The sequence below is a fragment of the Serpula lacrymans genome (assembly GCF_000218685.1).
Source record: "Serpula lacrymans var. lacrymans S7.9 unplaced genomic scaffold SERLAscaffold_9, whole genome shotgun sequence".
NCBI classification, from domain to species: Eukaryota; Fungi; Basidiomycota; class Agaricomycetes; order Boletales; family Serpulaceae; genus Serpula; species Serpula lacrymans.
In genome coordinates, this window is record NW_006763298.1 from 1,060,194 (window position 1) to 1,080,815 (window position 20,622).

Genomic DNA, 20,622 nt, shown 5'->3' on the forward strand with positions numbered 1-20,622 from the left:
AGTCCAAGCCCGTAACCTGGAGAAGGTCGCCCTTGCCCAAGTGACGGGTTGCCAGAACCGGCTTAGGGCGTTATATCGCCTGTATTCTTCCTCTTGATTTGCCTCATTGAACGTGCCTGGGTCGACGCAAGTGGAGCAGCAGTAGCTTATCTCATAGTAACTGAAGCACTCGGACTTTGGACTTTGCTTAAGCTTTCAGGAATAGCATGGTTCTCACTTTTATTCCTGTGGCTCACGAGCTCGTTTGATCCTTGTGCTCTAGGTCGACTCAGCCCAAGTTGTACCGTATATTCCGCAGTTCTTGTGGAGATTCTGGCTTTCCGATAGGTACGCAGTATTCACCGCACCCATCATAAAGCCATGTTCATGGGCAAAGCGCGACAGTGATCCCAACAAGCATTCGCTTGATGACCACCGAGTCCATATTTATGATGTTTACGATAACGAACTTTCAGAGACGCGCCGAACCCCAGAACAGTCCAGGACTGTCTTCCAAGAATTCGACACTGGCACTTTGGATGACAGCTGTCGCACCGCATTGCGCACCGCCGAGCTAGCGTTTACACGTCTGGAATCGGAGGCGGAACGTGTTCTTGACGAGTTGATATCCAAGATACGTGCTCCAGAGGATGCCAGTGGGTATGCGAAGCGGGAGATAGCAATCCCTCGCCGGTCCCTCAACGTGATACGCAAGTTCTTTGTCTTCCTGCGGTACCGAAACAGCGATGAGTATGCCGCGCATATAGCCAGCCTCGATCGGCGCGTGAGAACCGATGTGGGGAGTGTAGTCTCGAGGCCGCATGGGTGGCACCGAATTCGGAGACAAGCTCTGCTGGGAAGCTTTCATGCTTTTCTTCAACACCAACCAACAGACAACCGAGGGCATGAACGTTTTGATGGCTTGGATTGTTGGCGTTTTCGCAATGCTGAGATATGTTTCGGCCTCGCATCCGAGGGCCAGCAGTATCTACTCCCAGATACATGCTTTGGCGTACTGGATGAGGAGTTTGGTGGCAACCCGTGTGTTCCGTTCGCTCTCATATGTTTGCTACAATGCTGACCTTCCTCAACAGAAATTGCGAACATCTATTTTTCCCAGTAATGCCAACTTTAGCTCTGTATATCTTAGGAAGTCAGGACGACGATGCTACATTGAGTTGTCCAGCTAATATAGAAACTGGTGTCGTGTGGGTTGACTGTGGCCTTGAAGGACCAAGCGATATCCATTTGCGTAATGCAGTTGTACTCCAAAGTTACCCTAAACGGCTTTACTTTTCGTCTCTATACTCCATCACGCAGTCGATATCCTCTTATGATCAATTTCGTACGAACTCTGAGCGTATGGACTACAGCAGGCTGAAGCAACGCTCCCGACAGAAGTATACCTTGGAGCAAGTGACGAAAACGCTCGTTGTGAAAGGGTCCATTCTACTAGTGGATCTGTCGGAAGAGGTCGTTCGTGTAGGGGATTCAGCTGTATCGCATGGCTCCTTCTCAGATGTCTGGAAGGGCGTGTGGACGAACTATGCAACTGACGAAGCCCGTCCAGTGTGTTACCTTTCTTTCGTCTCTTGCTCTATGGAACTAATGTATTACATACCAGGTCGCTCTCAAGTTTCTACGACGGTACATGGCAAACGATGTCAGAGAGAAAGTCTTGCGGGTTGGTTTAGTTGCTTGAGATATACAAAGCTTCTCTCTGACTTTTCCACAAAGCGATTGAAAAGCGAGATCGTGGCTTGGCATAGATTGCATCACCCGAACATTGCTCAACTCTTTGGTGCTATTCAATCGATGAACACAATAGCCATGGTCTCTCCTTGGTGCAACAACGGTACTATCATTCATTATCTGGAGAAAGTTAATCCACACGCAGATCGGCTTGCATTGGTTTGTCTGGTGCCCCATTTTTCACGTTGAAGATGATCTGACAGACCATTTCAGCTGCTTCAGATAGCATCAGGCGTAGGCTATCTCCACAACTGCAAGCCAATCGTCGTTCACGGTGATCTCAAAGGGGTGTGTACTTTTCATTCGAACCCATTTCTCAGAGAGACGCTAAAGTCGGATTGTTCGGCCTACCAAGTCAAACATCTTGATCGACGACACAGGTAACCCCCTTATCACGGATTTTGGTTTGAGCAATGTGGTTGAAGAGCTTTGTGATTCCATCAATCTCGGAACGTCGCTGTTTGCCGGATCGACGCGTTACATGGCACCAGAGCTCGTCCTTGCACTAGTAGAGGACGATGGTATACCACCACCCATCACCACAGCTAGTGACGTGTACGCGTTCGCCTGTGTCTGTCTCGAGGTAAGCTTGAAGTCGATCTTCTTTCCAACCCTACAGGACCAGACCACTGAACTCACCGCGCGAACATGATAGGTAGCCACAGGTCAAGTACCATATCCCCACCGAAGCAACGACCATGCAGTGACAGTTGACATCATGCGTGGCGTGAAACCATCTCGCGGATCTTCGTCCTTTCTCCAAATCAAAGATCACGATGCCTTTGGCGACTTGCTCGATCGGTGTTGGGATGCTGATTGGTATATGCGGCCGAGTATGACGGAGGTGACTGAGCTGCTGAGAGGTATTGCTGGATCGCATTCGTGATGGTTGGTGGCGTGGTCATGCGCATTATTATTGCTATGCGGGCATTGCCTGCACCCCTCAGACTAGAGGAGCTAACCACTCCTCAGTAGTCCGCTGTCTTTGCAAGGTTTCTGCAAGGTCAGTCTTGGGAAGTAATGTAACTTATCATATGGTTCCAGAGCTATGTTTATCACTCATGGTTATCTGTTTCCAGATGACCATGAGGATGTACTAGTACTCCTTCTGTTATGGATAAGAATTAACGCTCTTGAAGGCAGATAGGGGGCGGCGCACTAGTGTGGTTCTGAGGCGCTTGCTCATTGAAGCATGCCGCGTACGCATGGTCAATATGCATGTTTCGGACCATACAGTATGAGCGGCGTGACAGAGCAAGAACAAGTGATGTAAATAAATTATACACATACTTTACATTCAGGCTATTTAATAACACTAGATATCTGTACACGAGTTAGGTAGGGAAATGACATACGTCATAATTTAAGTATTGAGTGCTTTTTTATGCTGTGAAAAATCCTTTGAAATCCCACCCTTGTCCGTCTTGTCCTTCCCTCATCCAAGCTAACCTGTCTGCCGTCAACGTTGCGACCCTAACGAACAATGTCCCGTCGAGCTTATCGGCACCCTCGAGCTCCGTTCCGTGGAAGTAGCCCGCTTTACGAGTGCCATATATAGCGGCGAAATGAGCGAGCGCACGTTGGAGCTTGCAGAGATGCTCGTTGGGGTGTACAATAGTTGTCTGTATGATCGGGAGCCACGCGTTCGGTGTCAAGGCATGTTGCGAATCGGGTGTAGGAAGTGTCTTCTTAACTGGAGAGGGTTGGGCGCCGGGTGGAGTGTGCATTGTGGAGGTAGAATCAAAGAAAGCACTGATGTCCAACTGGACTCTACCACGTGCGATCCACAAGCTCAGCGACATTACAAAATATGCCTTGAGAAGAAGAGCCTTGGAGTGGTGGCTCAGATATACTAGAATGGACGGGACGAAGAGTACAGAAGTCACGAAATGCATGCTAATCATGCCATCAGCACGCCAGTTACTAACTGTTAATTTTAAAATGAAGACCACGCACCCGAAGAAATCAGCATTGAAATCCTGGCCTTCCTTCCATCCTCCGATACCGTATGTCATCGTGTTCACCCAAATGAGCTGTTCGATGTGATCTTCAACTTTCTGGGGATCGGATGTGTCGACTTTCCATAGGTCTGCGTATTCGCGGATCACATCGCCATGGTCCTTGAGTAACTTATTATACACTGCATCTGGACCCGCTCTCTCCACATTGTCGAAGCGCTTATCCTTGAGCATGCGAGCAAGGATGGTGAAAGCGTGTACGCCCTGAGAGGGAGGGGGAGGGTAGGGTGTATTGAGAGAAAGCCGAGAGAGCTGCTCGAGGGCAATTTCAATCAAGCTAGAGGCTTTCACGGAAGAAAAATTCCTGGGCATGAGTACGCTAGAACTAGCAGGATGAACGGCCGTCATAGCCATTCCTGACAGAAAAAAGTCAGAAAATCATCTGAGGACAGTGTGATTAGCCTAATCACCTTCTGCAGCAATACCCAACAACCCAAATTCGGCACCATAGCCGACATGTATAAAAGGGTGGAAAACACCCTCGACAAAACGGCATAACATATCGGGTCTTTGCTTGCCTTGAGCCTCGGCAGCATCATCGATATTAGCCTCCATAGAAAAGACGTGATTTTCAAGGACTTTTGAAAGACCATTTTTCGAAATTTCATCCGTGAAATATATCAGATAAGCATTATAGTAACTGTATATAAGTGATCAGTCAGGAAGAAAATGAATGACCTATCAACGATGACTTACTCCTCATCTCCAAGATGATCGTTGAAGTTCTTGGTTGTGATAGGCTCGGGAGATTTGTACGCTGGGAGCTGATAATCGCAATGGGTTTGGTAGGCAGCCTTGATGACAGGGGCACTAGCACCTAGAGCCCAAATGGCGAGCAGATGATGGGCAGCATGGCTTATCAGGGGTAGAGACCATCATGATCAAGAATCGTCAACAAACGATAAACAAGCCTTACTTATGAAAACCCTTATCATTGAAGAAGATATGCCATTCTTTATTATTATGAGTCAAAACCTCCTGTAAAGCAGTGGTCGCTTCGGGATCTGAGCCAGGCCATCTCTTGGGAGAGAGCAAGGACGGCGGAGGGCCCGGTTGAGGGAAGAGGCGGTCGTTGATGGATTCTGAGGACATGTTGGGCGCGCTAGAAAGAGGGGATACTTGGATTTTGCTGTCGTACCGTTTGGCTTATATACTGTCTTGCGATCGGACGGTTCGGTGAGCTTGATCATAAATATGACGTAACGTCACCATCTGCCAGGAGTAGCTATGACATTGACAGCTCTTAAGCGTGGTCTCGTGCCAAAAGTTCGATCTGAGTAACATGTAGACAGGAGTCTCACTGGCACCGACCTGAGAGCAGATCTCACAAGGAGGTACTCGAGAACGAATCCAAGGTTTCGTCTTCAGTGCCACTGACGTTGAGTTCGCCAGTTAATACGATCTGCGCATGTTCAAATTGGCGGATTACTGCTTCATTGTGGATTTCAAAGGACGGAGGAGCACAAGAACGATGTTTATGAACCACGAACCAATGATCCGCGAGTTCCGGAAGGCCACTTGCTATTTATGTAATCTACAAGCCAATGCTTATTTCGCAAAAAATGCCTTACTCAGTTGGATGGATTGTATCTATCACATATGTTCATACAAGTCAAAGAAAATGCTACAAATACATTACGAGGAAATAAAAGTCAGGTCACGAGTCTGACTGGATGCACTTCTCGCAGTGCAAATCCTCGCTACTTCCTTTCCTTTTCGAATTCCTGGTAATTCCACACCCCACTGTTATCCACGCCTTCTCTGACCCACCCCAGTCTATTCGCCGTCAAGAGAGCGACCCGAATGAAGAGAGAGCCATCCAACTCTTCCGCCTCAGGCAACTCCGTCCCCACAAAGTAGCCCTTCGTCCGACTGCCATACAACTCTGCAAAGTGCGCCAATGCACGTTGAAGCTTGCACAGATGCTCGTTGGGATGCACGATCGTCGTCTGGATGAGTGGTAACCAAGGATTGGGGGTGAGCGCGTAGACTGAGCTAGGCGAGGGGATGGCCTCTGATGCTGGCGTTGGCTGCGGACCGACGAGAGCGGGTTGTGCAGGGGCGGTTGGGGATGACAGGAATCGTGTGATCGGAAATCCGGGTCGTCCTCGCACGAGCCACCAAGTGATCGTTGCCAGGAAATGAGCGCGCAAGAGCTGAGATTGGTGTTCGGGCGTGATGTATGCGCAGAGTGAGGGGAGAAAGAGAGCCGAGGTCACCATATGCATACTGTGATCAATTTAGAATCAGACTATTGTCAGATGCGATGAAAGGCATACGTGAAGAAGTCAGCAGCGTAATCTTCTGTCTCTTTCCAGCTACCGACACCATATACCAATGTGGATACCCAAGCCAGCTGTTCGAGGTAGTACTCCAAGTCTTTGGGACCTTTGATATCCACTACCCATTGCGAACCATATTCAACAATAGCGTCACCATGCGTCTCGAGCATTTGGGCGTACTCCACCTTGTCCAATATCTTGTTTGAGAAACGGGGATCCTTGAGCATACGAGAGAGGATAGTGAAAGCATGAGTTTTGGGTCGAGGCGTCGCTGTAAGTAAGCTGGGTGAGTAATCATAGAAGGAGGACATTGCACCAAATATACCTGGCGTATCTTTCGATCTGTAGAGAAGTTGAGTCACTAAAACGGTCGCGCCTGCAGGATGAACCGCAGTCTGCGCCAAACCTTTTGGATGTTAGTAAAAGGCTGATAAGCGTAATAAACCCAAAGCACCTTCTGCAATCATCCCTAGCAAACCAAATTCTGCGCCATAGCCAGTGTGGATAATGGGGTGAACAAGAATTTCCAAAAAACGATTCAACATTTCGGCCTGCTTCAGACCCTTGGCTTCTCGCGCGGGATCGACGTTATATTTCTCGGAGAAAATGTACCCTTCGATGGTTCCAGCGATACCTTTCTCAACGACCACCTCGTGGAAGAACGTCAAATACGCGTTATAATTACTGCAAGAAGAAGACGTGAGTGTGAGCAGCTTGATAGATGACAAAGAAGCCTCTCTACGCTCACTTTTCATCGCCAAGGAAATCGTTGAAGTTGTCGTGTGTGATGACGATAGGGGACTTGAACGCGTCGCGTTGGTGGTCGAGATGTGTTTGATAGTAGGCAGCATCGATCAAGGGGCCACTTGCACCGAGAGCCCATATCGCAAGTAGGTGGTGTGCGGCATGGCTAGATCGATCGATGATGGCGTGTCAATAAAAGAAGGCAAGTGTAGAACGATGAAAACCAGACTTGTGAAAGCTCTTGTGGTTGAAGAATACGTGGCATCGCTCGTGGTTATCCTTCAAAGTTTTGAGGAGCGCCGCAGTTGCATTCGGGCCCTCGTTAGCTAGTCGTCTTGGAGAAAGAACCGAGGGAGGTAAAGAAGGGACTGGGAAAAGTCTATCGAGCAATTCAGGATAAGAAGACATTATCCCCTAGTTCGAATAAATGGTATGACTTTGAGAAATGAAAAGTGAATGAGAAGCGTTGATCTGAGAAGTGGGCTCAAAACTGCTGCTGATAACTTGCAAGAAGCCAGATGATATTTATAACCCAAAATACATCCACCAAATAACTATACGAAAATGGAATAAATGGGATTATTCTCTGGGCATGATCTGGTGGTGGTACCGATGGTGATATTGTCAGACAGAGCCTTGGGCGATAACTGGGCCACTGGCTAGCGAGTGGGCTTAGCAGTACTTTGCCCGCACATGGATCGAGCCTTGACAGTGCGCGCGCTCCGTCAGTGACGGTTGCGGAATCTTGCTGTGGCAGTGGAGCATTGAAAAGGTATAGGGTCGGTGCAATGAGAGCAACGAATTTGCATTGACATCAACTGACATTTGGAGGAAAGATTGCATAGGCTTAGACTGGGCACGGACTCGATGGGTTTAAGATGAGATATGGATGAGTCCATTCAACTGGAGGTCGGATTTACTAGAAGTTAAGGTGGAGGTTCGACACAAGAATAGCCTAGCTGGATCTTGCACCGTGGACCTCCAAGGACTCGACAACACTTTTAACGTGGCTGAGTTGAATTACCGGAAGTAGCCGGCTGGTCAAGGTAAGACGAGTAGATTAGATTAGATTACATCCTGCACGCTCGGCTTTTATACTGATATCGACTCTTCGGTACGTTAAAGAAGTTGGCATCTCTGTAGACTTTTTAAAACGTAGAGCTTGTCGAGTATCAAAAGGGGACCAGGGAGAACATCACACCCCAGCATAGTGTGCAGGGGTCGGGTTGTGAACGTCCACTTGCAACGGATCGCAAGATCCTATGGAAGAGACACTTGAGGAAAGTTCCCGCATAGTTCATCGAGATTTGTGAGGAGACCGCCCGTGATCGGAGTAGATACTGGGCACCAGCACTGCTAAAGTGATGGTACAAACGCCAAGATAAAAGGCCGAGTGCTTACTATCGCCCTTCGATTCCATATGGTTCGTCTGTGCAGACTCGGACGTCCGATAGCATTCCCATCACTTATCGACCGTAATTTGAATTCGCATAGACGCCAAGGCTCAAAGCACGTCTTATACCTGACCGTCATACCCGCCACCATCTTTGCAGTTTGAGTGGGTATTACTGTAAGTGGATGGTGTAGCAGATGCAGTCAGTTAAATAGGTATTGGATGTGACGTATTTATTCGTTACGACCGCACACACGCATAGGTGATTAGTAGTGGTCCGATGCTGATGCTTATCGTATCTGGGGAATCGCATGATTGATCAGGAACGTTCCCATTAGTAGTTTGCCGTCTATAACGTACGCATACCTTCAGTTAGAGCGTACTCACAGCACTAAGCTTCAACACTTGTTACCTCGAAAACTTCCGTTTCACGACGTGCATTTCAGGAACAAAACAGAATCTCATTTAATATCATACACGGGATACACAACTAGAAGGAGAAAAACTCAGCTCCTAGCAAATACATGTTTATGAAGTGACTCACATACGCATCTACATCAATTCTTCAGACCCAGAACCTCCTCATACCATCCCAATTCGGCCTCCAATGCAGCCTTAATGGTTTCTGCTTTCCGGAATCCATGTCCTTCACCGTCATACAGGTGATATTCAACTTTCCCACCCCGCGCATTAATCTTCTGTACAATCTCCTCCGACTGTTCTTTTGGTACAACTTTATCATCTGCTCCTTGGAGAAGCTATGGGGTGAATTTTTAAGTAAGATCCCACAGCTACTCCAAAAATCTTTTTAAAAGCGGAAGATGCAAGTCTATTTCCGCGCTCCACAAGGGAGCACTGAATATCCGCAGCACAAAATGGCTTATGACCAAAAGTAACGAATGAAACTCACCAGCAAGGGTATAGTGATCTTATCAACATGGTAGATCGGCGACCTAGCCTCGTAAACGGACCGGATCCTCTCTACAGGTCCACCCATCAAACCGTCAATGTATCTCAACTCAAACTTGTGTGTGTCTTGCCCGAGTAGGATCAGGTTTGATATACCATACAAAGATGTCCCCGCGGCAAAAACAGTGACATCTTTTGCGGTTGACGCAGCTGCGAGCACGGCGAAGCCGCCTCCGGAACCTCCCCTGATCACGATACGTTTTGCATCGACCAGAGAGTAAGGCTTCGAAGATAGTATTCGAGCAGCATCGATGCAATCTTGTATATCAACCACTCCCCAATGTCCGTTCAGCCGATCGCTGGCAATAAATAGTATTAGTGGATGCAAGCAATTCCAGCGTATACGAGGTGGACTTGCCTGTATGTGCGACCATAGTTGGATGATCCGCTGAAATTCACATCCAGCCTTTGGAGATAGTTTGAGAACTCGCGAAAGGACAAACTCGTGAAGAATATTTACCAGGCCCATCCACGACTCGTAAAGTATTGTTTCGCCCAGTTAAGTGATTGTGGCTCCATAGCCGTGGGTCCCCCATGGACATTCAGTACACAAGGAGGCTTTTCTTCAGCAATGCTGGAACCAGAATAATCGGGGTGGAGGGGTGCATAGTATACAACGTACAATGGCCCATCATCTCTCGCGAGCGTCATTGGCTGAGGTGGTGAGATGAAATTCGAAGGAATTGTAGTGGAGGCAGGGGACGCAGAGTTGTGCTCAGCTGAGGGCCCACATATCTCAAAAGTCGGCGAATTTGAAGTTCCAGTGAGCGTACAAAACACAATTCCCTCTCCACCGTCGCTTCGCTTGCCAGAAAACACGACTTGTGACTCGCCATGACTGACTTGATGAACGCTAGAGATGTCCACGAATGGACATTCAACCTCTCTCGGCTGTGTCTTTCCGGACAAGTCAACCACATATAAGACACTTCGCCCGTTTCGATAGGCCATGAACATGGCCGCTTTGCCATCTGCGTCCAGCATCGAAAACGCCGAGGAGCCCAGAAGTTTATATGGTGCGCCAAAGTCTTCAGCAATGGAAGCAGGAAGAACAGCCTGAGCCTCGTCAAAGACGAGGGAGTATTTCCACGGATTGCGGTATCCTCCAAATGCATCACTCAAGAAAAGAAGGGTGTCGTCATTGATCCAAGAGACGTAGGAGGCGCTTTCAGCGTCTGGTCCCTTACCTGCGATGGAAAAGTGATCCGTGAGGTTGAGACTTGAAGGGTGACTCTCGATCGTCACGTTTGCGACATATATCAATGTCCCTTGCCATGGCATGTCGGGGTGATTCCATTGTTGCCATGCCAGCTTTGTGCCATCAGGAGAGAATGCCGGAGCAGCATAAAAGTCGGCGCCAGATTCGAGGGGTAAAACGGTCTTGGTGGTAGTATTGATCACACACAGTGTATTGACAACAGTTTCAGGTGTGTCCACAGTATGGTCTTCCTGGACGCATACCAAAAGATCCGGATGGTTGGGACAAACTGAAAAGTTTGCATAACGCAAAGTCTTTTTGCTGTCTGGTCCGTATGCGGGGCAGCGATTGAGATTATATGTATCAATCTAGAAATCAAAGTCATACTCACCTGGAGTGACAGCTTCAGGCATATGACCCTCTTCTATTTTATAGACCCTTCCATCTACGACGTGAGAGAAATAGATGTTCCCATCATGAGCCATAGCGGCCCCTCCTCCATATTCGTGCACAGCACTTCTAGCATCCCACCTCTCATCAAAAACATCCTCCTTGGTGCGCGTGTTGACGATGACAGACCTGCCCTTCTCGGCAGGCCTTCGTTCGATGTGATATACAGTAGACCGAATGGCGTCTACGATGATGTCGTTGATGGTCACGGACTAGCAAAACCAAACTTTCGGTGAGTGAACTACTATGATGCATGTTTAGGAACTGGATGTACACCGTTCGTGACTGCATCTGTTGAAATGGGCGATACCCATGTACCGTAGGGAGCTGTTCTTCCTGACATCGTCGTTCTTGCTCAGCGACCGTGTAAACTGAATATAAGAACTACCTTGCGATTGGCCATCATGGAATTGAAGACAGCCGACGTATCAAACTGCCTTTTATATCAACCTATTCTCTCCCAGTCTACAAACTGCGGCTTGAAGTTGCGCCATATCAAGTCTACTATACACATATTGCACAACTTTTTTCATACTACACTAAGCCAAGCTTGTCCAATATAAACAAAACAAAACGCAAAACCCGCTGATCTTTGCAAGTCTTGCGCCACTATCACACAATTTCATAGCCCAACTTCTTTCAGCATCAACGCCCATCTCGACTACTCATTTTTCGACGCAGGTAGGACCCTGTTTTCGTACCACACACGCTCGTAAATCAACGCTTGCTTCATATTTTCAGCCTGGCGCCATCCATGTCCCTCTCCTGCGAACTCGTGGTATTCGACGCGATCTGCGCCTCCAGTTTCCTGTATCTTTTTCACTATATCCTTAGACTGGTCTGGAGGGACAATCTTGTCCTCAGAACCTTGCAAAATCTAATCCACGAGGGGACATCATGAGTTATATTCCGGATACGACCATCATATTAACAAATGACGTACCAACAAAGGTTTCTTGATTTTTTCAGCATGGAAGTACGGTGATCTAGCTTCGTATATCTCTGGAATTTCGTCCACAGTCCCTCCGAGGAGTTTCTCCATGTAATGTAACTCCATCTTGTCGGTGAATTTAGCAAGTTGCTTTAGGTTGGAAATACCAAAATTCGACGTGCCAGCTGCAAAGAAGGTGACATCCTGGGCGATGGACATGGCGGCCAGAACGGCATAACCGCCTGAAGAGCCACCTCGCACGGCAACACGGTTCACATCGATAGAATTCTCGTGGGTTGCAGCTAGAATTTTGACAGCATCAATGCAATCCTGAATATCGACAATTCCCCACATCGTTGCAAGTCGTTCGCTATAATTGATGTGTCAGTACAAGTAAACATCTACTCGATGAACTAACATACATGTACTTTCGGCCATAGCCAGACGAACCACCATAGTTAACGTCAAGCCTAGAAACAATATGTTGATTGACGCATGTTGACATCTGAGGTATTGATCACGACATACCATGCATACCCACGACTTGTGAAGTATTGTTTCGCCGAGCTGAGTGCTTGCGTTTCTATCCCAGTAGGTCCCCCGTGGATATTGACGATACAAGGAGGTTTTTCATCCTTTGGTGCGATATAGTCTGGATTCTTTGGACCATAGTATATAACATGAATCGGTTGGTCACCTCTTGGCAACGTGAATGGCTGTGGCGGAGAAATGATCCCTGGGGGAAAAGCTGGGGCTACGGATCCGGTAGACTTGAGTGTAACACACTGGGCTGATGGTCCAGCCGCAGAATCAGTGATAGTGCACAAGATCACACCTCCAGCTTCGTCACTCTTCTGCCCAACAAACACAGCACCACCGAAAGTCTGACGGATGTTAGTGATCACTGCAAAATGGGAAGACTGGATGGAAACTTCTGCTGGTTTCTTCTCGCTTTGGAGATCAACAACATAGAGTACGTTACGACCATCTCGAAATGCCGTGAACAGTGCAGTGGATCCCGTGTGGTCGAGGAAAGCGTACGGATACGCGCCAAGCAGCCAAGCCGGTCCACCAAAGTCCTCCTGGACCGGAGCAGATAGTGCCAACTTTGCAATCTTCGTTACTGTAGAATATTTCCATGGGTTTTGATAACCAGAGTCCTTGTCGCTGGTGAATACAAGGGTGTTATTGTTGGCCCATAGTGGGTAGGAAACGCTGACGTGGGCTTTTTCTCCTGCTACAACGACAGCATTGCTGATAACGAGACTCTCTCCGCTAGGAGCAACATCGGCGACATAGATAAGAGATCCTTCCCAAGACATATCAGGGTGATACCATTCCTGCCACGCGATCTTGGTCCCATCAGGAGAAAAGACAGGTGAAGCATAGAAGGTTGCACCAGTCACTAAAGGATATGTTTGCTTAGTCTCCGTATTGATGACATAAAGGAAGTTGTCAGTTTCTCGGGGGTTATCTTGCCCAGAATGATCCTTGTGATTTTCAAAGATCGCTACAATCAGATTGGGATGCTTAGGATGAACTGCAAAGTTAGCGTATTTGTGATATTTGTTTTCTAGCACGCTTGTGTCAATATCATGTTTTCATGAGAATATTTCAGATGGATTTTACCTGGAGTGATCGCTTCAGGCGCTAGGCCTGTAAGTTTATTGACGCGGTATACTCTCGAATCATCCCAATTGGAGAAATAAATGGTGCCATCGTATGCAATAGCAGCAGCGCCTCCATATTCGTTGACACCAGTCCTCGCGTTGAAACCTTCACCGAAAACATCCCCTTTGCCGCCAAGGTGCGTATTGACGACTACGATGCGGCCTTTTTCAGAGGGTCTGTTCTCTAGGTGATACACCACGTGTTGTATTGGATCAACAATAACATCAGATATGTTGATGGTCTACGCAATCGGACGAATAAGTTAGATGATTAATAAATTTGGAAATGATAGCGTACATTCGCCGTGATAGCATCTTCAGTTATCGGAGAAGACCATGTTCCGTACGGCGCTGTCGTTTTCTTCTCCATCGCTGAGTTTATATCGACGAACAAAGTACTAGTTTAATGGGTCCTGCAGAGCGGGGAAGATGTCCAGGGCCTTATGTCATGATGAATGACTGGAATCAGCCTCACCTGAAGTGTTCGAAATTTTTTATTGATATCATTCCATCAGTATCACCAGACATGGTTTGAGCTGGTGCCCCAACGACCAAAGGCGTACCACAATTAAGTAAATGAAGACACAGGATTCTCGACTCGAGCCCAAGCTGGAATCTCTGGGGTCACATTGTCATCATCTCATGGAAGTATATCCTGTAGACAAGATGGTCATATTCATACCGTATAACCCTTGCTTCAATTTACACTGCTAATGCGACGCCTTTGAGGAGTTGGCAATCGACGATTGCGATGTTCTTCGTGGGTGGGTCACGGTGATGCTGGTTTGATCGCTGGGCGAGTTTTTGTTTTTTTTGCTAAAACCTTGCCTTTTTCGCGTATGTGTAACCTCCAACCGCTATGCAAGCTGGATGGACCTCAGCTGACACGACTTATAGCAACACTAGTACTGGCGATAACGATGATAGCAAGAGAGACGAGGAGACTCGGAACATGATCCAAACCGCGGCCACTGAAAATCCCGGACCGTCCCTCCCGGCGGTCAAGATTCTTGAAGTTGCGTCTCAGAGTCCAGCTCGATATGCAGGTGTGCCATTATCTTTTACTATGTTTTTAGATTGTTTCTTGCCAATGCTGAAGTTCGCATCTTGGATGCGGATGTCATGACGTTAGGCTACGATCCTCAGACAGTCAATGGGCTAAATGGAAATCAGTCCCACAGGAGACTGTTACTACTTCTAACGGTGCGTCTTACTATGGCACGCTGTTCTGGAGTACAGCTATTAATGAGTCTGAAATTTGAAGACTACCAGTACCAGTATGATGTGTTTTGGGTTGCTGATACTGTCAGACACGCTTCTACCTCCCGGCGTTCCATTCAGCGGCAGAATGCTCCACAGGAAACTTTCGCATTGACGGATTACAGCCAGACAGAAGATGACGGACGTGACAGGTACGGTTGCTTTGTTCCACCCCTATGAGCTTGCTAATGTACAACTTTCCAGCATTAAAGCTCACCTCGATTGCTCATTTCGATGCAGGCAAAACCCTTTTTTCGTACCACTCACGCTCGTAAATCAGTGCCAGCTTCTTAGTTTCAGCCTTGCGCCATCCATGCCCCTCCCCTGCGAACTCGTGATACTCGACACGATCCGCACCTCCTATTTCCGCTATTTTCTTCGCCATATACTTAGCCTGATCTACAGGGACATTCTCGTCTTCGGCACCATGCAATATCTAAATCAACGGGACGACATCGTGAGCAATATTCCGGATACGATAGTCACGTCAACGAATGGCTTACCAACACAGGTCTCTTCATTTTCTCAACATGAAAATATGGTGACCTAGCTTCGTATACCTCCGGAACCTCGTTCACAGTCCCTCCGAGGAGTTTCTCCATATAATGCAACTCCATCTTGTCAGTAACTTTGGTAAGTTGCTTCAGGTTGGAAATACCACATTCGCATAGGCATGTCGCAAAGAAGGTGACATCTGGGGCAATAGACATGGCGGCCAGGGCACTGTAACCACCCGAAGAGCCGCCTCGCACGGCAACACGGTTCACATCAATATAATTGTTATGGGTTGAAGCCAGGATTTTGACAGCGTCAACACAATCCTGAACGTCGGCGATTCCCCACATCCCTTCAAGTCGCTTTCTAAAGGTCGGGTGTCAGCATAAGTAAACATCCACCATGTACTAACATACATATGTTTGCGGCCGTATCCAGCCGAACCGCAGAAGTTCACGTCAAGCCTACAGGACCCTATTTAGTTGGCGCGTAGTGACTGAATTGATCACAACATACCAAGCATACCCACGGCTTGTGAAGTACTGTTTCGTCAAGTTAAGTGCTTGTGTTTCTAATGTAGTAGGCCCTCCATGGATATTGAGGATACAAGGGGGTTTTTCACCGTTTGGTGCCACATACTCGGAATTCTTTGGACCGTAATATATGACATAAATTGGCTCATCACCTCTCAGAAATGTGAATGGTTGTGGCAGAGAAATGAGTCCCGGAGAGAAAGACAGGGCAGTAGATCCGGTAGACTTGAGTGTAACACACTGGCCTGAGGGTCCCGTCGCAGATTCAGAGATAGTACACAAGATTACACCTCCAGCTTCATCGCTCTTCTGTCCAACAAACGCGACAGCACCTGCAGAAGCCTGACGAACGTATCTAATTACAGCGAACTGAGAAGGTTGGACAGCGACTTCTTCTGGTTCCTTCTCGTTTTGGAGATCAACAACATAGAGTATGTTACGACCATCTCGAAATGCTGTGAAGACTGCGGTAGAACCTGTGTGGTCGAGGAAAGCATACGGATATACACCGATGTACCAAGCTGGTCCACCAAAGTCCTCCTGTACTGGAGCAGATAGCGCCAACTTGGCAGTCTTTGTTATTGTGGAATATTTCCATGGATTTTGGTAACCAGAATCTTTGTCACTAGTGAATATGAGAGTAGTGTTGTTGGCCCACAACGGGAAGGAAACGCTGACGTGGGTTCTTTCTCCTGCCACAAGAACAGCATTACTAATAGCGAGACTATCACCACTGAGAGCGACATCGGCCGCATAGATAAGAGATCCTTCCCAAGGCATATCAGGGCGGTACCATTCTTCCCATGCAATTTTTGTCCCATCAGGAGAGAAGACAGGTGAAGAGTAGAAGGTTGCACCAGCCACTAAAGGATACGTCTGCTTGGTCTCCGTGTTAATGACATATAGGAAGTTGTCGATTTCTCGGGGGTCATCTTGTCGAGAACGACTGAATATCGTCACAATTAGATGGTAGTGCTTAGGATGAACTGCAAAGTCGGCGTATTTGTGAAAATCGTTTGCTAGCCACATATGTCAATGAAATGTTCTAGCGTGAATCTTCAAATACACTGCACCTGGAGTAATCGCTTCAGGCGCGAGGCCTGCAAGTTTATTGACACGATATACTCTTGAATCATCCGCGTTTGAGAAATAGATGGTGCCGTTGTATGCGATAGCAGCAGCACCTCCGTATTCATTGACACCAGTTCTCGCACTGAAACCTTCACCAAAAACATCTCCGTCGTCGCCAAGGAGGGTATTGACAATGACAGTGCGACCCCCCCCAGAAGGTCTGTTCTCCAGGTGATAGACTACGTGTTGTATGGGATCAACGATCACATCAGCGATACCAGTCTACACAATGGGATACAGGTTAGCTGATGAATATGTTTTGAACGTAACAGCGTACAGTCTCGAGGAGTGATTCTTCCGTTATTGGAGAAGACCATGTTCCATATGGTGCGGTTACTGGTTTCGCCATTGCCGAACCCATAGCAATGGACAAAGCACTGAGTTATTGGGTTCTGCGAAGTTTGGGACTCTGGGTTGGGGCGTTGGGGATGATGTCCAGGGCTTTATAACCATGATGAATGATCTCAATTCGCTTCGCCTAAAATGCTTGGTATACTAACCAGACATGGGATGAGCTTGTGTTTTCATAATGAAACTACTAGCATCTGCAAAGTGGTCGAACTCGCTTGATAGTTTTATGGCTAAGCGCAATTCAAAGATCTGAGCTAATCCCATTTGGGTTTCCAAAACTTCCTCCAACATACTTTTGAAGACCAATTTCGGTCAGATGTAGTAGCAGGCGAACCATTTATGAGCATCAAGCTTAAGAGGCTGCTTAGTATTGCGAACCCGAGTTAAGTTGGAATTTTGAGGGCTGTATCACCATGACACCTCAGGGAAGCACATTCCATAGACATAATAATCGGATTCCTACCGAATGACCGTTGAGTCGACGTCGACACTGCCATGCGAGGTGGCAATCGTCAAGTATGATGATCCACCCTCGACTTTTACAATCCTCAACCGCTATGCAAGGTAGATGGACCTCTGACGCGACTTGTAGTGAGTGATGATGATGATAGCAAGAGAGCATCTGGACAAGGTCATGGTCCAAACATTTCGCCAATAAAACTGTCAGTATGTTGTTATTTACGTGCAAGGCAAATGATTAGCCAGTTGCGATAGCCGACCCCGCTACAAACCCGTGCAATCTTATCAACGTGACCCATCCCTTTCCTTTCGGAATCGCACCCCTTGTCTTAAGCTTCCTTGGTACAATTCGTCTCTCAGGCTCTGTCTGAACATGTCATAAATAGTCATGCTCGTCAGACTACGATGAAAGAAGTGTATTACTGGTGGATGGCGTGATCGCGCGCCATACGTTTCGTTCATGCCTCGATATCGGGTGCTCTCAGGCTCAGGCTGGCAGACGTGTGGCCATTAGAACTTAGCAGCCCATATATACTGAACCCAATTTCAATTTTACATACATCTTGTCTTATCTCCTTTTCCTCCTTCTTGACTCTTCGTAGTTTTGACCATCAGATATGTCCGACGCAGCCCCAAAGTGAGTACTTACTACAATCGCCATTATGATAATAGGAGATCAGATGTGATGCGATTGATGTACCGATTGGCCCCTTCCCAGGCCATTTGAGTTTGAGACTCTACAGCTTCATGCAGGGCAGCAGCCAGATCCCACCACTAACGCTCGTGCTGTCCCTATTTATTCGTCGACAAGTTTCGTCTTCAACGATTCAGCGGTCAGTCCATATTTTAAACATCCAGTACGTTCGACTTGATTGACTTGCGGCTTTAATAGCATGGAGCAGAGCTGTTTGGTCTTCGGTACGTCCTCCACGACATAACATCTTTTGTCTCAAGGAGATGCATTGAATTCCTTCTCTTCCAGTGCGCTTGGACATATATACTCTCGCATCGGTAACCCAACGGTCGTATGTACAACTTTTATAGGTGTGGTTCCGTACCTCTAACGTTCCACTTACACAGGACGTATTCGAAAACCGAATCGCAGCTCTTGAGGGTGGTGTCGCTGCCGTAGCTGCCTCCAGTGGACAGTCCGCCCAATTCCTTGCCATCTCAACGATCGCCAGTGCAGGAGATAACATTGTATCTACGTACGTTGTCATGGCCAACCGATTACCTTGCTATATTCTCATAACGTCGTTTGATCGAATGTAGGCCCTTCCTATACGGCGGTGTAAGTCCTTTATCTTCTGCGTATAGTTAGCGACAAGTTTTAATCAAGACTATTGGACGAGATAGACATACAATCAATTCAAAGGTGCTCATTCACTGCAAATATGACCTCTTGGTTCATGACTCACCTAAATATCCTTCAGTGACCTTCAAGAAATTCGGAATCACTGTGAAATTCACCGAGGGAGACGACCCAGCCGGGTTCGAAGCAGCAATCGACGAGAAGACCAAAGCTATCTACGTTGAAAGTATCGGTAATCCCAAGTATAACGTCGCCCCTATTGCTGAACTGGCCAAGGTACTTTTTTCGGGACATATCCATTCATCAAGATCGCTCATGATATATTCATAGATTGCTCACGCCCATGGAATTCCATTGATCGTCGATAACACCTTTGGGATGGGAGGTAATATCCATATTGCTGGTTTCGACAAGAAATCGACAAGAATAGAGCTGATATTCCCATTCTGATCCATAAGGTTACTTACTCCGTCCAATAGACCTTGGCGCCGACATTGTTGGTCAGTACTAGTGTCCTTGTGGATTGAGACTTTTGAGAGATAACGCTTTGTCCTGTAGTGCACAGTGCAACGAAATGGATTGGAGGTCACGGAACGACCATTGGTGGTGTTGTTGTCGATTCAGGTATGAGCATCAATTACCCTTCTGACCTTGTGTGATCAACGTCGTGTCTATTTGCAGGAAAATTCGACTGGACACGATCTGGCAAATTCCCCGGTTTTACCGAGCCTTCAGAGGGATATCACGGACTCGTATTCAGTGAAACCTTCGGCGCCGTTGCGTTCGCCACGAAAGTGCGCGTCGAGCTTCTCCGTGACATTGGCCCAGCGATGAACCCATTCGCGGCCTTCCTCCTTCTGCAAGGCTTGGAAACACTTAGCTTGAGGGCCCAGAGGCATTCGGAGAATGCACTTGAGCTAGCTAGGTGAGTACTTTTTCGCTGAAATACCACTTACCTTCAAGTGACCAATTCAACCTCGTCAGGTGGCTATTGAACCACCCCAAGGTCGCTTGGGTCTCGTACCTCGGGCTTGAAAACCACGCATACCATGAACGTGCCAAGCTCGTGTTGAGGCCGAATGCATTTGGAGGAGTGTTGAGCTTTGGAGTCAAGGCAGACGTGAGCGTGGCGAGTAAGGTCGTCGATAGTCTCAGATTAGCCAGTAACCTAGCCAATGTTGGTGAGTCATATGAATTTCGTCACGTCTTCGGTCTTTTCGCGCGATGCCAATACATTCGTGCTTCTCCACTGCGGTTCAGGGGCTGTGCTGACTGAACATTTCTATTGTCAGGTGATGCAAAGACGCTAGTGATTCATCCTGCGACCACAACACATCAGCAGCTTACTGAGGATGAACAGCTTTCGTCAGGTGTCACTCCCGACTTGATCCGGGTGAGTGGACTGTGCTCATGATTGGTCCTGGATTGAATGGTAGAACTGACACTGGCTTCGTCGTAGGTTTCTGTTGGTATTGAGCATATCAGTGACATCATCGCAGACTTTGAGCAGGCCTTGAAGGTGGTTCCATGAGCGAGAACTATCGGAGGAAATAAAAAATGTAACACTATCTAAAAAATGTACAGTATGCGAGGAAAACACACCTATCTGAACTGGGCTCTTAACTAACATCAATACTTGGATCTCAAGGATAGAGACTAGAAGTGCAAAACGCTGGCATTTGATACGCCATGCTT

General features: G+C 47.5%; 7 protein-coding genes across 7 annotated transcripts; 2 read left to right on the forward strand and 5 right to left on the reverse strand.

The window, feature by feature from the left end:
- Positions 1 to 206: 206 nt before the first annotated feature.
- SERLADRAFT_439771 (uncharacterized protein) lies at positions 207 to 2,617 on the forward strand (the record flags this gene model as incomplete). Its single annotated transcript, XM_007320188.1, has 8 exons — positions 207 to 242; positions 299 to 1,020; positions 1,074 to 1,548; positions 1,604 to 1,663; positions 1,717 to 1,890; positions 1,945 to 2,019; positions 2,087 to 2,314; positions 2,387 to 2,617. 8 exons carry the CDS (start codon positions 207 to 209, stop codon positions 2,615 to 2,617), a joined length of 2,001 nt encoding a protein of 666 aa, XP_007320250.1.
- A 496-nt stretch (positions 2,618 to 3,113) lies between these two features.
- On the reverse strand, positions 3,114 to 4,841 carry SERLADRAFT_439772 (uncharacterized protein; the record flags this gene model as incomplete). Its single annotated transcript, XM_007320189.1, has 5 exons — positions 3,114 to 3,627; positions 3,688 to 4,105; positions 4,160 to 4,389; positions 4,446 to 4,604; positions 4,666 to 4,841. The coding sequence occupies 5 exons, from the start codon at positions 4,839 to 4,841 to the stop codon at positions 3,114 to 3,116; spliced, it is 1,497 nt and encodes a 498-aa protein (XP_007320251.1).
- A 385-nt stretch (positions 4,842 to 5,226) lies between these two features.
- On the reverse strand, positions 5,227 to 7,276 carry SERLADRAFT_471641 (uncharacterized protein; the record flags this gene model as incomplete). The annotated part of the gene is made up of 6 exons (XM_007320190.1): positions 5,227 to 5,978; positions 6,029 to 6,302; positions 6,357 to 6,437; positions 6,486 to 6,715; positions 6,780 to 6,941; positions 7,005 to 7,276. 6 exons carry the CDS (start codon positions 7,181 to 7,183, stop codon positions 5,450 to 5,452), a joined length of 1,455 nt encoding a protein of 484 aa, XP_007320252.1.
- Positions 7,277 to 8,612: 1,336 nt separating this feature from the next.
- On the reverse strand, positions 8,613 to 11,132 carry SERLADRAFT_356925 (uncharacterized protein; the record flags this gene model as incomplete). Its single annotated transcript, XM_007320191.1, has 7 exons — positions 8,613 to 8,658; positions 8,713 to 8,926; positions 9,079 to 9,436; positions 9,496 to 9,543; positions 9,598 to 10,660; positions 10,727 to 10,997; positions 11,060 to 11,132. 6 exons carry the CDS (start codon positions 11,126 to 11,128, stop codon positions 8,726 to 8,728), a joined length of 2,010 nt encoding a protein of 669 aa, XP_007320253.1.
- A 106-nt stretch (positions 11,133 to 11,238) lies between these two features.
- SERLADRAFT_362351 (uncharacterized protein) lies at positions 11,239 to 14,077 on the reverse strand (the record flags this gene model as incomplete). The annotated part of the gene is made up of 8 exons (XM_007320192.1): positions 11,239 to 11,662; positions 11,729 to 12,086; positions 12,139 to 12,186; positions 12,245 to 13,289; positions 13,346 to 13,628; positions 13,685 to 13,799; positions 13,862 to 14,004; positions 14,069 to 14,077. 6 exons carry the CDS (start codon positions 13,754 to 13,756, stop codon positions 11,447 to 11,449), a joined length of 2,022 nt encoding a protein of 673 aa, XP_007320254.1.
- Positions 14,078 to 14,560: 483 nt separating this feature from the next.
- Positions 14,561 to 17,211, reverse strand: SERLADRAFT_416523 (uncharacterized protein; the record flags this gene model as incomplete). The annotated part of the gene is made up of 7 exons (XM_007320193.1): positions 14,561 to 14,807; positions 14,864 to 15,082; positions 15,150 to 15,507; positions 15,558 to 15,605; positions 15,658 to 16,693; positions 16,748 to 17,027; positions 17,083 to 17,211. The coding sequence occupies 6 exons, from the start codon at positions 17,164 to 17,166 to the stop codon at positions 14,873 to 14,875; spliced, it is 2,016 nt and encodes a 671-aa protein (XP_007320255.1).
- Positions 17,212 to 18,232: 1,021 nt separating this feature from the next.
- On the forward strand, positions 18,233 to 20,557 carry SERLADRAFT_450705 (uncharacterized protein; the record flags this gene model as incomplete). Its single annotated transcript, XM_007320194.1, has 15 exons — positions 18,233 to 18,252; positions 18,334 to 18,448; positions 18,508 to 18,533; positions 18,598 to 18,640; positions 18,696 to 18,823; positions 18,888 to 18,906; positions 18,972 to 18,990; positions 19,049 to 19,203; positions 19,258 to 19,312; positions 19,386 to 19,427; positions 19,486 to 19,551; positions 19,609 to 19,852; positions 19,912 to 20,108; positions 20,220 to 20,320; positions 20,387 to 20,557. 15 exons carry the CDS (start codon positions 18,233 to 18,235, stop codon positions 20,456 to 20,458), a joined length of 1,302 nt encoding a protein of 433 aa, XP_007320256.1.
- Positions 20,558 to 20,622: the final 65 nt, after the last annotated feature.